Source organism: Terrapene carolina, unplaced genomic scaffold, assembly GCF_002925995.2.
Source record: "Terrapene carolina triunguis isolate 2854851 unplaced genomic scaffold, T_m_triunguis-2.0 Scaffold192, whole genome shotgun sequence".
NCBI classification, from domain to species: domain Eukaryota; kingdom Metazoa; phylum Chordata; order Testudines; family Emydidae; genus Terrapene; species Terrapene triunguis.
In genome coordinates, this window is record NW_020664543.1 from 21545053 (window position 1) to 21560306 (window position 15254).

The following is a 15254-nucleotide window of genomic DNA, read 5'->3' on the forward strand; positions in this document are numbered from 1 at the left end:
TGTAATAAGCACCTATACAAGCGTATACTTGAAGGACAGTCCTACCTCAACTCCTCTACTGAGATAAGGTCAAGCAACCAGTTGGGATGGGTTAGGGGGATGGGGGGGGTAAGGTATAAGAAACACTAAAAGCCAAAGAAAAGCCTGTTCCTGACGGAAGCACATCCTCACTCCCTATCCCTCCCATGGGATACAAAGGAGGTGGTACCGAAGCCCTCAGAACCTCCAAAATGGAACACGACCATAAATTGTAAGGGGTTGGACTAGGGGCATGCATTACAGGTATAATTATGCCTGCTAAGGAAGGGGAAACCGGGACACTGGGAAAAAGGCTCTGCCAGCCTGTAGAGCTATGGACATGCTTGCTTGATTAACCCCAATAAGCATCGCCTTGCCTGCACTTTGGACTTCTGGTCTTCTGTTTTCTGGCTGCGTGGCAAGAACCAGGGGAAAGTGAAAGGAAAAGCCCTTAGCAGGTGGTCAGGCCTAGTGGTTAGCGCAGGAACCAGGTCTAGTAGTTAAAGCAGGAGTTGGTAGGCAGGAATCGGAGCTGGAGTCAGAAGTCAGGAATCGGAGCCGAGGGTCAGGGACCCAGTTACCTGGAGTGAGGGGAGGCAGGAGCAGGGTTGGGGCCAAGGCAGGGAACAAGCAGGAGCAGCCTCTATAACAGCCAGAGGTGAATGCTCTGATCAGTCATTGAACTTCTGCTGGGCTTAAAAGCTGGTCTGCTGACCCTTCCCACCAGCCAGGCCATGTAGCCAATCAGGCAGCCTACTGCAGGCCAGCTGTGCTCATTAGGTTGCCTGGAGACTGGCTCTGCTGCAGGCCTCGGTTTCTGACAGGCCCTCAGGCCACTACTATCTGTCAGATTGATGGACTGCGTCAGCAGGAAGATCCCAATGGGAAAAGGTGAGATGCCGCTACGTGCGGATGACAATAAGGGCATCCTCAGAAGAAGACCTGGAGGAAATTGGAAACTAATGGTATGACCAGCTAAGCTGGCCTGGGGTGACCAGTTCAAGTACCTTGATGGCTGGGTCATGGAAGATGGGATGAGCATGAATGTGAGGTACAGTTCAGATTTGGGAGTGCTGGAAGAGCATGGAATAACACCTCAGGGGTTGTGTATGGCAAGTGTATGCCACTGAGAACAGTGTACAGAACAATGATGCCCCACACAATGCTATATGCTGCAGCAGCATGGGTGATAAAGAGCTGGCAGGGTTCAACGCCTACAGGTGTTTGAGATGAGATGTCTTCACCCCATAAGAGGAACTACATTAAGAGAGAGAGATTTAAAAATGAAAGTATCAGGATGGAAGTCAAGGTCCATGATATGGCTGACAAAATCCAGGAAGTGTGACTTCTTTGCTGGTTCGGACACATGCAGAGGATGAATGAAGGGGAGCTGGTGAAGATAGTATGGTAGGAAAGAGACCCCAAGGAAAGCTAAGGAAGTGATGGCAAGCAGGTGGTTGTTAGTGCCACATCTCACAGATGAAAAAGGCCGACGCTTGCATGATGACTCGCCTCCAGTAGCTGAGATAAGAGGAAGAAGTAGGCAAGCACTTAGGAGAAACCAAAATGCTCTAAGAGAAACTCAAGTTAAAAATGTTGACTAGAGCTGGATGAAGAAAAGTGATTCCCTTTTGCGGGGATTTTAGCTGTTTCAAAATACAGTGTCATTCCTATTTAGAACAAAGCCCAAATATTTTGAAATTCTGTGTGAAATGGCAAAGAGCCCCGGCTCAGGGACAGTTCTCCTGCAGTTAGGGTGACCAGATGTCCCGATTTTATAGGGACAGTCCTGATTTTTGGGTCTTTTTCTTATATAGGCTCCTATTACCCCCCATCCCCTGTCCCGATTTTTCACACTTGCTGTCTGGTCACCCTACCTGCAGTGCTGCCCCACCACTGCAGACCCAGGGCTTCCAGGCTTTGGGAGCCTCTGCAGCCCCCCAAATGGGCTGCCAATGGGCCGGGCAGGTGCGCTGGCAGGAAACCAGGTAGGGTTTCTGTCAGAACCCCGCCAGGGTTCCCTCAGACCTCTGTCAAAACTGAATTGTCTCCAGCAAACCTTTCCAATTGGACTAAAAGAAATGTTATATTGGCACCTTTCTGACCAGCTTTAATGCCACCAGCAAGCAGAAGGGCTAGACCTGAAGGGGTTCAAGTGACTTCCCTGAAAGGGGGCAGGTTGAACAATATCCTGAGAGGGCCAGGCATTAGAGTGATTTTTTCCAGTAATGGCTGTCCCTAACCTAGAGAGTCAGAAACAGAGACTGGCTGTGCCCAGGCAGCATCTCTCGCAGGTGAGCCAAAGGACACTCTCCCAGGCCAAGCCAGCTGCAGCCATGCTAAGGTGGTCCCTCATCTAGAAGCTGTTCATACATCACTGGCATGCAATATTCATCTCCCTCTGGTGGCTGGTCCCAGCACCTACAACGACCTGCTATTACAGCAGGCAGGAGCTGTACAGGGTTAAGAGGCTGAGGATCAGGGCCGGCTCTAGGCACCAGCAAAACAAGCTGGTGCTTGGGGCGGCACATTTTTAGGGGCGGCATGGCCGGCGCCAGAATGCCGCCCCTAAAAATGTGCCGCGGCCGCCCTAGCTCACCTCTGCTGCCGCTCGCGCGCCGCTACTCGCCCTCCCTCCCAGGCTCTCAAGCCTGGGAGGGAGGGGGAGCAGCGGTGCGCGAATCCCAGGCTCTCAAACCTGGGAGGGAGGGGGAGACTCCGAGTGGCCGCGGCGCGGGCGCCGCTTCTCCCCCTCCCCCCTAGGCTTGAGAGCCTGGGGGGAGGAGGCAGGGAAGGGGCGGAGTTGAGGCGGGGCCGGGGGTGGGGTAATTAAAAAACAGGGCGGGGGGGCGGCCAAAATTGTTTTTGCCTTGGGCAGCAAAAATCCTAGAGCCGGCCCTGCTGAGGATTGTGCTTCTTGAGCTGCAGAGCCTGGGTTCAAGCCCCACAGATGACCTGGTGGCCCTGCGTCTGCAGCTAGTTTGTTACACTTGCTGGGTTGGTTCTCAGAGTGGCCGCTGGTGAGATGTGAACCCAAAACAAAGCGAGGCACTTGGTTTGGGATGTGGGTATCTCAGAGACCACCTCATTCTTTGCGCTCTAAGACTCAGATCCACAAAGGGATTTAGGCTACTAATGTCCACTGACTCTAATGGAAGTTAGGCACCTAACTACCTTTGCGGATCAGGGCCTTAATGCAACTGCTAAGATGCTCAAGCAGACAGCACCCCCTGTAGGTCAGTGTGTCTGCAGGGACTGGGCATGTTCCCCAGAAGGCCCTCAGCTCCAGAACTTTGGCCTAACAGAGCCCAAATGTGCTGATCCTCAGGACACATTCCATGGCATACCTATTGGCCCCTGCTTCCCCTGCAGGGGGTGGGCTAAGTAGAGAAGCTCCAGTCTTTGGGAAGGTGATAGTGGTGGTGGCAGGGGAAATTCTCGTATTGCTGTCTAAGAGGTGGTTTCAGATTTTGCACTGTGTGTAGAGTCGGGGGAGTTTTAGGGCCTGCTACCTATTATGCTGTGGCTCACAATGGAGGCAGTCAGTGCTCTCTCTGCCCCCTCTTCCCCATGGGACAGTGGGGCAAACAGAGGAGAATGCCCATTACCTGCACTGTTTGGAAAATTCACTGTATAACCCTCTCAGGCGTGCATTAAAAAAACACTACTTGCAAATCCCCTTTAAAAGCCAGAGGCCGTCAGTCAACATACAGGTTATTCATACAGAATGCAGCATATTCAGTGTTTTATTCTGCTCTATGAACACCAACTCTTCAGGCCCATTAAGTAAACTGGCTGTGTTTTAAGATCGGCTTCTCATACTGAAAAGGGGGAGTTTTATTCCCAGCTGGAAATTATTTTAGCAACCATGAGGGGAAGGTCTGCTTCTGCCTGTGGTGAAACAAAGTGGGTCAGGTAATATCTTTTATTAGACCAACTTCTGTTGGTGAAAGAGAGAGAAGCTTTCGAGCTACACAGAACTTTTGGCACGTTTCACCACAAGGGGGCAGAGTTACACCACATTTCACATTGCCATGCAGCTGGAGGATTGGCCTGTGCAGGCATGAGAGAGAATAAATTCTGCCTAGGCAAGTGTGGCTGTCTGCACTGTGTACAGGGCCACACATGCAACCTCCCTCATCGGGGCCCCAGCAAGACACAGTGCTGTGGGCAGAACATCCAGCCAAACTGTGCTTCTCCAGGGCGCTGCTTTCCAAGTCTGCTGCAAAAACCTCACCTGCAAACATTCCTGTGAGATCAGCATCCAATGGCCACCCCATGGGGGCAGGACCACTGCCTTTAAGAGAATGGGATGACATGTCAGCTGATGACCCTGGGCTGGGCAGGGCTGCAGGAGCCTTTGTCTCCTCTGGTCTTATTTGAGCCCATTTATTTCAATAAATTGCTCCGTTTGCCTGCTTTACCGACCATGGTGGCTGGGTTCATTCCCATAGTGCCACACCCAAGCTCTGCACCTAGATACCACAGGGCTGGGGACTATAAGCCAAGGTGGCCACTCAGGCATTCCCTGGCACCGGACATTCTGGTACTTCCAGGAATGGTGTGGGCCCACCCCTGCTAGCGTGACCTCACACACATGGACCATACAAAGTCACCCACAGATGCCATTTTGAAGAGTGCCCCGACTGGTGTGAACTCACTCACACGATGCGTGTGAGGTCACACCAGTGGGGATGGAGCGGCATGCTCATCAAAATGGCATCCCCCATCCTAGATACCGGACAAAAGCAGATTTGGTTTTGTCTCAGTACCGGACAGGGGACAAACCACCTGAAAAGAGGACTGTCTGGCTTAAAACTGGACAAATGGCCTGCCTACTCTAGTCATACCCAAATCAAAGTAGGGTGACCAGATGTCCCGATTTTATAGGGACAGTCTTGATTTTTGGGTCTTTTTCTTATATAGGCTCCTATTACCCCCCACCCCCATCCTGATTTTTCACACTTGCTGTCTGGTCACCCTAAACCAAAGAGATTTCACCTAGCACAGCACACTGTCCTTTTATCATCTCAGGTGGCAATAGTGGGATGCAGGAATCACTGGTGAAATCCTCTGGTCTGTGCCAGGCAGGAGGTCAGACTAGATGATCATGAAGCCTGAAGATTTGTTAATGTAAACAGCTACATTCTTGTTTGTTTAACTCAAAAATGGAAGGCGGTTTTTGCTCAAACATCACGGAACGTTTCAGCCTCAGAAGAGAATTTTGAAGGACTTGAAAGTGAAAAGAGGGTTACCGTTAAAACTGAATTGCAACCGTAACTGGAGCACTCATGACCCTATAGCTTGTCGAAAAGGGGTTTTTGAGGAAAAATTGCCTTATTAATTATTATTATTATTATTATTATTTGCATTAGACTAGTGCCTAGGAATCCTAACCATAGCCCAGGCTCTCTTGTGCCAGGCGCTGTATAAACCCAGAACAAAAGGATGATCAAAAAAGATAGAAAGGAGGGGCAAGGGTTGGGGGCAAAAATAAAAAACTGGACAAAGAAATGGAACTTTTCATTCTGTTTTGCATTTTTTCATTAAAAACATAAAAAATCTCTGTAAAAAAATTCAAAATGAAATGAAAAATGTTCATTTTGTTTTTAAAATGTAGTGGAAATTAATTAGGATTTTTTCTACTAGCCTTTATAGAAACTATCATATGTACCTGGAGGGGGCGTTAAATATCTGGTTTTTGAACTGCAATACGTAGTCCATGGTTCACCTCGCTTGGTTCCCTCTATCCACCTGTCATCACTGGTCTGGTATGTGGATTGTAAGCTTTTTGGGGCAGGGGCCGTCCCATTGCTTTGTATGTCCGTACAGCATCTAGCACCACGGAGTCCTTGTCCACGCCTGGGTCTCATAAGTGCTATCATAATAATAAAACAATCTCATTAGAAATCTCATGAGACTTATATCAGCAGGGATTTGTCTTGCTCCAAGTTACTCTTCCCCACACCCTGGCCATTACACCGTACGTTGTCCTCCTGGCTGCCGGGCTCCACCCCAGAGGAGGCTGCGTTTCAGTGGGGGAGTGATTCGTTCTTGGTCAGGATGAAAGAAGGCTATGTCCGTGCAAGAGAGAGGAAAACCTGGAGCCTGCACAAAGTTCTTGGTGAAAACCTGTCATACAGAATGACCAACTGTTTCTCTTGCTCTTACAAGGGCCTGTTATTCCTGCAGCAGCAATGGCATGCATTGCACCCAAATGACCCTGCCCCTATGCCTAATCAGAGCCCTGCTCTTAGCTAGGTGCTGGGGAGCACAGAGACCCTAGCAGCCCTGCCAGGAAAAACAAGGTTCCTTCAGCCATTCCTAACATGGGCAGCGAAGTTCCAAAAGCTCCCGGAGCTGTGTGAGACCGGCCAGGCTAGCCGGTGGGGACCAAGCAACCTGCACCACACCCAGGCCGGCTGCCAGAGGATGCAGTCCCGTGCCATGACACGACGGTGATGGGCATATTAAGGATACAGACAGGGAGACACACATAAGAATGGCCATACTGGGTCAGACCAAAGGTCCATCTAGACCAGTAACCTGTCAGTGGTCAATGTATTAATACAACTGGTGCAAATCCTTCATGCAGAACATTTTCCTGCCAAACAATATGGTTTCCTCAAAACCTGTTTTCACTGGAAAATGTCAATTCTAACAAAAATTGTGCAGTTTCCTGTGGGAAACGTTGAAGAGGAAATTCTTCTGAATCAACCTTTCGAAAGGCAGCAAGGATGTTCCTTTAGCGTCAACAAAATTTTATTTTGTTTCGGTTTAACCCCACCCCCCCCGCCAAAATAAAATAACATTTTATGTCAAAACGTTGATTGGAAGCAACAAAATGTGTTTTGACTTAACCTATCGTCTCATTTAGGTACTTTTGTAAACTGAAACAAAACGCTAGTTTAAGTTAAAGCAAAATGAATGTTTTTGTTTCCTTCAAAAGGTCAATCCAAATCCCAACATTTTTCCCAACATTACCAATGGGGGATAAAAATATCAGTTTTCTAACCAGTTCTAGATGAGGCAGAAGACTTTCAATAGAGTGAAAGGATTGTCCTAACCTAGGCCTTGAATCTCTGTCCTGCCACAGATTTCCTATGTGACCTTGGTCCTATGTGACCTTGGACCTCAGGCCCAGACCCTCAAAGGTATTACGTGCAAACCCCCCATTGAGACCATTAAGGATCTGGGTCAAGCCTAGGAGCTCAGGCTGTTGGACCACACAGAGGGCATGAGAGACAAGGCACCTCCTGCCTCAGTGCTTTGTGTGTGGCCACTGCCCCTCAGGACAACCCCATCTGTTTTCAAGCCACACTAACGGTTGCGGTCCTGGGCATGGCACACGTTTGTGTGGCAGATAAGCTTGTTGGGCTCATCTCTCTAGTTGTGCGACTGTTATAAGCTCTTTAGGGCAAGAACCATCTTTTGGTTCTGTGTTTGGACAATGCCTAGCACAACAGGGTCTTGATCCATGACTGGGCTCCTAAATGCTACTGTAATACACCTAAGAAATAGCAATAATAAGGTACAACAGGGCCCTCATCTATGGCTGGGACCCCTAGGACCTATCGTAATACATCTAATAAATTACAATAATGTACAGTGCCTAGCACAGTTGTGGCCTGGTCCATGGCTGGTACTTCTAGGCATTACCATAAATAGCAATAATGCACAGCACCTGGTCCATGACTGGGACTCCTCGACTACTGTAATACTATCACTACTAATGATAATGATAATAAATTGTGACCATTTTGGAATGCTCCTTCATTCACCCTGGTCCAAATTGTGAGTTCCTTACTCAGCTCTAATTCAGTCTTTACTCATTCAGAATTCCCATTGACTTCAATGAGCAAGGGCTAAGTAAACTCTGAATAGGGTTGCCAGTTTGGGTTGGACACATTCCTGGAGGCTTCATCACGACATAATCTTTTTAATTAAAGATTAATCTTTAATTCCTGGAGACTCCAGGACAATCCTGGAGGGCTGGCAATCCTAGTAGGGACTGAGTACGTGCAAAGTAAAGGCCTCAGGATTTGGCCCAGTATTTATAACTAGCCTCAGGGCTTGGCCACAGTGTGCCATTGTGACTCTGCCAATCCCCTTGCTAGATGAGCTCAGATTCTCAGCAGCCAAAAGCAACGAGTGAATGGAAGTGTGAATGTTTCACCACTAGCCACTAAGACAGTACATTCTGTTCACAACCTGCTAATCCCCTAAATCACCTTCCTAACTGCATCCTCAGGGCTTGGCACTTTGGCTCATGTTACCAGCACATTAGCAGAAATGCTTGTCCATGGAGGAACTGCCAAGGTCCATCAAAGCTTGCTAGTGATGTCACACTTATTGATTTGTATAGCCCCACCCATCATTTTGGAAAAGGGAGTGAGTGAGGCTGGGAAAATCTTAACCATGGCAGACTGAGGCTTTGCCATGTGATGGAAACAAAGACAGGCCCAATATAAACCAGCAATGCAGGTGCAAAGCGGTGTCACCCATAATTTCAGGACACAGGCTGGCTGGTGCATGTGCCTCTCTTCCCTAAGACAGATCTGCCATTGCTCACACAGCTGAAGTTAGGCTCCATGCAGAGCTTCACCTCAAGAAAGCAAAATCCTTCCCAGATCTCCCACAACACACCTTTACAGAATGCAGCATGCTCCTTTGCATCCACCCAATCAGCAGCCCTCACCTCTCACCATCTCCTTTGGTGGTGCCTAGTGCCCCAATGGGCATCAGCAGAGAGCAGTCCCCATGCTCAGGAGACCATACAAGCACAACCTTACAATGCTCCCTCTGGTACTACTTCAGCTGTGAGGATAACATGGTGGCCAGGCAGTGGAGACTGGCTCCACCCGCTCCACCCATTGGCTCTGATAGGAAATAGGCTTTAAGTGCAGTTCCACTCCCAGCCCAGGGAAGCTAATGATCCAACCAGTGGACCAAATTCGGTGATGAATCCTGGTCACATGCCACCTGAGGCATGTTGTGCATATGCTAAGAAGCAGCAGCACGCACCTGCGTTCCTCTTGAAGCTGTCTAGTGTAGAATATCAGGGTTGGAAGGGACCTCAGGAAGTCATTTAGTCCAACCTCCTGCTCAAAGCAGGACTAATCCCCAGACAGATTTTTGCCCCAGTTCCCTAAATGGCCCCCTCAAGGATTGAACTCACAACCCTGGGTTTAGCAGACCAATGCTCAAACCACTGAGCTATCCCTCCCCCAATTAGGAGGAACACCTAATAGTTCAGCTGTGAGGACCTTAACCTAATAGTTAAGGCACTAGACTGGGACTCAGGAGACCGGGTTCAATTCCGAATTTGGCTGCAGACTGCCTGCATGACCGAGTCACTTCACCTCTTCTGTGCTTCAGTTTCCATCTGTAAAACAGGGTGTGATGGAGTGTCCAGCCCCCACATGAAGGTTAAAGAAGTAGTAAAGCAGTACTGGGCCAAAGCCATGTCCCTCAGCAGCTGCCAATGGAAGACCAAGGAGCTCTGGCAGTGGAACTGTGGGTGCAGGGGTAGGGTTGAGGTAGAGGACAGCAAGATGGCAGAGAGGCTGCAGCCACAGAGGCAGAGCGATCCATGGGGCAAGGATCAGGACTATAAGACCTGGCCAAGAGGCCAGGGCCTGACCAGGAGGAATAACTGGACTCAGAGAGCTAGGAAGCACCCCCCTCAGGTTTAGAAATGGCTGAGACTGAAGTAGAGGAGTGGGGCCATGCCCCAAACTGAAGGGAAAACAGGAAAGGTGGAAGCAGCCCAGGGAAGGCTGATCTCAAGTAGCAGCCAGAAGGGACTGAGCCCCGTTGCCTCTCCTCACCTTGGACCAGGCCCAGACCTGGTGGAGAGGGTGGGTCCGGGTACCCCTATCCTTCCTTCCTCCCCCAGCCTACTGAGAGACATGGAGGACTTGGGCGGAGGGGGGAAAAGAAACTTTAACTTGGCCATTGGGCCCCCGAGGCTACCCAGAAAAGCCCATCCTGAGACCTGGAGACTGTTTGGCTGCAGCCTGACCACTACGCCTGTTGGCCCCTGAGCAATGCCCACTTTACAGGGATGATACTTCCCTACATGACAGGCTGGTGCGAGGCTCAAACCCAGTAACAATCGTGAGGTGCTCAGATGCTACGGCAGGGGCCTGTAAGTAGATCAATTTGGTGAATTCACAATCCAGCCCTGAATAAATAAATAAAGCTGAACCAGTTGAGTTATTCTGACTTTTATTTCATTGCTGCTTAGTCCACACAGTCGGTATAAAATCAGAAAAGCAAAGCAAAAAACCAACAAACAATAAAACAAACAACAGAATGTCTGGAGTCTTAGCATCAGAAGGCACCGTATATGAATCTACAGTAAAATGCCCATACAATTCATTGCCAGACACACCTCTGAAGCACAGAAAGAGGATTACAGAAGCCAGACTCTGAAGGATGAAGACCTATGGGTTCCATCCAGAGATTTGTTTCTGCTACTCCTGACCATGAGGGGGAAAAAATTGGTTATAAATGCTTTATTAACAATAATACTAAGAGCAACTTGTCTAAGTACAAAAGCAGTTATAGACCACTTATATTACATAGAATTATTTATCATTTCTATCTTTTGTTTATCTCATAAAATTGTTAACTGAATTTCCAGTGAGTAAGGTTAAATGGCTAGTGATATAAGGAATGGCAAATAGATAGCACCATTTCACATATTTGGTATTTTATTTCATAGATATATATTGTTTGATTCTTTCCCATCTTTATCTACACGGCAAGGAAAAAATACATTTCAAGGTCGTAGGCTACAGTTCTTGGGTGGTTTGGGTGTGTGGGGATGGATACACGAGAGTTTGTTATACACAAGGCCTAACACAGGAAAGTATTGATGTTCTAAGGGGAAACTTCCAAAAGAAAAACGGGTTAAAGGTACACTAGTTACAGTAACATTTCAATGGAACTGGTAGGTAACATTTTTAAATGTGCCTATGTGAGTTAAAAATCCAAGTTCCCAACTGGGTGTGGTTGGAAAGCTAATGGGACTTGGGCTCCTACATCACTTAGGTGGTTTGAAAATTTGGCTCCTGAGGCATGATATTTATACACACGCTTCAGGCAATAGGATCATGGCACTTGTGGGAGGGGACAGATCCTCAGCTGGTGTAAATGGAGATCGCTCCATTCAAGCCATTGGAGCAGCACTGATTTACGTCATCTGGGGATCTGGTCTGTGTTGGGGTTTCTTTGGTGGGTTGCCTTGGGGCGGGAGCTTTCAAAGAGGATTCCATTCGCATTGAGGGTAAAACAAAAACAAGGACACAAAAAAATACTGCGCTCTTGTTACACTGTTAGGAGTAATAGTTCTTTAGGCACTTTCTTTAGGCTTTAACACATAGCGGATGGTCAACAAAAGCAAACAATACTATGTACATATATGTAAAAAGTGTTATAAATAGGTTTTTTAAACCATAGATACTATATACATCTTCAATTAACACAGTAACCCTTGGTGTGTTTCCTGTTGGGTTTTTATTTTGAGGGGATGGGGGGTTGGTTAACACCCCCCCTCTCCTCCCCCCATTTTGTCGTCTTTTCTTCCCCTGCCTCAATCCCCTCCATGGATGTCATGAGTGCCCTTGTCGTGGCCCCCCCGCCTCGTGCTTCATTATTCGCGCTTCCTCAAGATGACGTAGATCACCCCGCTGATGACAGCCAGTGGGAAGGCCACCCAAGCCAGGATGTAGGCAAAGCCGAAGGAGGTATCACTTGTGGTGGGCTGCCAGTCCGTGTGTCTCACAGTGAAGATGGCTGCACCACTCATCACGCACAGACCTAGGGAGAAGAAGTAAATATGGAACAAGCTGCACTGTGGACGCTCTGTGTAATGCAAGAGCTGCCCTTGCTTTCCTGGCATATGCTGGCAGGGATAATGCTGAACAGCACGGATTAAAAACCCACCCATCCAACCTATAACCAGGTGACACAAACAGAAGCCTGATCGAAAATCTGGGTGTATGGGGATGCAGCTGGGGGGGAAAAAAAACAACGGCTGTGGTTTAATAATGAAGGAGTTGATCGGCGCTCTGTATTTGTGGTTTTTGGACTGACACACAATCAAGCTTGGCAATCACACTCGTGAGACCTGCTCATGGAATCTGATCGATTAAAAGGCAATATCGTTTGTGTAACCCCTACTCTTGGGGGGTGAATATTCACTCACAGGGACAGTCCCACTGAAGTTAATAGGGCAAAGTGCTTACCAGGACGAGTAAGGGCCGCATAATTAGCTAGTGACCCCACCACAGTGTAGACAGCTACTGTGTATGCTCCTCAGACAGTTCTGCCAATGCTCCTCAATCCCAGTCTGCACCACTTGCCTATTTTACAATTCCTGAGCCTCTCTAGAGGAGAGATCACCCGTCATGCCCAGTTTTGTGATATCCTCCAGCCAACTCCTATTTCACATGATCCAAACCATGATTCAAACCCAGGGTCTGCAGAATGCATGAACCAACGTCCCGACTACAGCACCAGGCCAGTAGGAAACTTTGTGTCTTGCGGAGTTAAAGCTCACAGCAGGGTTAGATATCTCAAATGATTTCAATGGGCCTCAGATTTGGTACATGGGATATTCGATGTTTAGGTCTTTTCTCTGAGCAATATGGCAGATTCATTTGCAAATTCCTGTGCGTTGTGTTAGGAGGGAGAGGCACAGAATTTCCCAAGGTCACGCCACACCTGCTGGTGCAGCGATGCAGAGAGCCGTTTTGCATTTGAAATCTAAGCTTTCTTTAAAATGGGCCCTTATCCAAGCTTATTTGGGAGAGGTGTGCTCTGGGTCCCCCTCCTAGTCTCCTCCCCATGCTCTCTGATCAGCTCACAGCTGGGGGCAGGAGAGAGGAACACAATGTCCAAAGTACATCACTGCCACCCTGGGAAGAGTTTCTATCTGTCAAGGGATGAGTACACTGTCTCTATTCCCCAGCTTCCCCAAGCTCAGGGCTGCCAAGGACCAAGCCTGGGAGTCCTGTGTTTACAGTGGGCCAGGCGTGATCTCTCTGAATCACAGCATCGACCGACACTCCAGCCGTGTCACAAAAAATATCCACATCGGGGGCTGCAAAGTGCTCACACAAAGCCATCACTATCCCCCACCAAAAACAAGGGCTTTTAGTTGATCCCCGCAATTCCATTATCCATTCACGGTGCTATCGAAGCCAACTCTGTTCCAAATCTCTCCACCGGGCATCAGGACCTCCTACAGCTAACCGCAGTGCAATTTGAGCTGTTATTTCACTTCACACTGCTCCTTTGTTCACAGAAAGTGCAGAAGTGGGAATATGTTTAATTAATAAGCTGCTGAATGCAGTCTCCATTTTTCGTACACAGAAGAGAACTCCTACTGCACTGGCCCATGCAGAGAAAGCAAAATGATTGTCTCTTGACTCTGGTGGGATAGAAAACCAGCAAGAGACCATTCCAGAGCCACCTACGGATGGCTAAAAATACTGCAGTCAATTGTCCATTGAAGGAATCTGGTAGAAGAGATAATGCCTGCGTTTCTCTTGGAGATACAGAATTAGTGATTCTGACCCTGGGAATATACTCCCGTGAGTAAATTTCAGGGTAGGGTATCAAGAGAACTGGGGTCTCTTTCCCGTTCCAATGTGTACCTTGTGCAACTCCTTCGGGGTTTGATTTTCAGCCACCTGATGGTGCCGTTCAGTGCACAAAGGCACATGCATTTGTGTGAATACTGATCTTCCAAGGGGTGTTGTGAGGTCTTAATTCCCTGATGTCTGAAAAGCACTTTGAGAACCTTAGACAGAAGGGCACGTAGAAGTACTGTAAGGTTATCCTGACCATACCTTGCTCTTGATACCCTATCTTCTGTACCTCATGGCAGCCTGATGTGGCAACTACCAGGCTAGAACAGCCATGAACTAGGAAGAACTTTAAGTCTAGCCTCCCATTTGAAGGAGATCGGGGTTGCTGGGATTTGGGATAGCACAGCGTGGGGAAAACATGTATGCTGGGCTCTAGCCAATGTTCTCTTTTGGGAGCTTCAACACTAACATTCCGTTTGTATGGGCAGAGGAACTGTCCTTCAGAAGAAAGTTTAGCTCAAGTTCCTTGTCTGCTCTCACCGGTCTTTGAGTAGCAAGATAACCCTGGTACCCTGTCTGCCATCCCCTTGTTGCACACAAGGTGTTCCAGCACCCAAAGCTGTGTGCGAGCTATTGCTGGGTGCAATGGCTGCTGTGTTTGCCTGCGCAGCCACCTTTTCATCTCAGGGCTTTGCAAAATGCCTTGAGACGCATGGAATGCAAAAGTCAGTCAGTAAAACCAGTTTGTATCTAACAGAGCCTAACCCACAAATTAGCCAAGTGTACTGACTGCAGTCCTGGGCACTAGGGAACAAAAAAAACAAAACAAAAAAAGACGAAGTCTAGAGAAGAACAAAAATGATAAAGGGGCTGGAAGCATTGACTTGCAAGGGTTCTTTCAGTCTGCCGATAGCCTGATTCTTCTCACACTTACACTGTGTGTGGAATCCCTCTACAAATATTTCCAGTGTGTAGACACTCATGATAGATAGGGAGGAGTTTTTAAGGGTGGCAGAAGGGGTCTGAATTAGGAGTAACAGGGCTGAACTCACATCAAGGAATCTTTAGGAAGCTTTTCCTGACACACTGCCTAACAGTGAGATCTAGACGCCGGAATAATCTCCTAAAGGGAGGCTCACTGCATGGGTCCTAGGGAACATGCTCTAGGTGTACCCAGCACCGGCCCAGGAAGAGGGGCTAGATATGAACTCATAAGTTTTGTCTATCCCCAATGCTTACAATTCCATGCTTCCCAGAGACATGGAGGGACTATGGGCTGGGTCACCTCACCAGAAAGCAGCAGCAATGGTGAGAGATGAGTGTCTCCTCCCAGCTGAAAGGCCCTGCATGGATTGGGACCAGCGCAGCCGTTTGGGAACATCAGAGATCCTGCACTTGACAGCCCATTGGCTTCAGCCTTAGCGTGGCTGGTGAGTCAGGCTCCACAAACAGAGGAGTTTTACACTGTGGATCTTGGCCCTGCCAGGGTGAGTCACCCAGTCAGCGGGTTGCCCTGGAAGCAGGATCATCTGGACAGACAGTGCCAGCGCTGAACGACGTGTCTGGGAAGAGAGTCTCCTCACCTCCCACAAAGGCACTTTGCAGCAGCTCCACTCAGCCGCAATGGAATTTCCA

The 15254-nt window shown here is 48.5% G+C and overlaps 1 protein-coding gene across 2 annotated transcripts in view; it reads right to left on the reverse strand.

Annotated features, from left to right (window-relative positions):
- Positions 1–10231: 10231 nt before the first annotated feature.
- PMP22 (peripheral myelin protein 22) overlaps positions 10232–15254 on the reverse strand; it is a 45007-nt gene continuing 39984 nt past the window's right edge. For both annotated transcript variants that reach the window (XM_024217582.2, XM_024217581.3), the window contains exon 5: positions 10232–11844. In XM_024217582.2, coding sequence (XP_024073350.1) covers positions 11678–11844 — 167 coding nt within the window. In that variant the 3' untranslated portion in view covers positions 10232–11677. The remainder of the gene's footprint in view (positions 11845–15254) is intronic.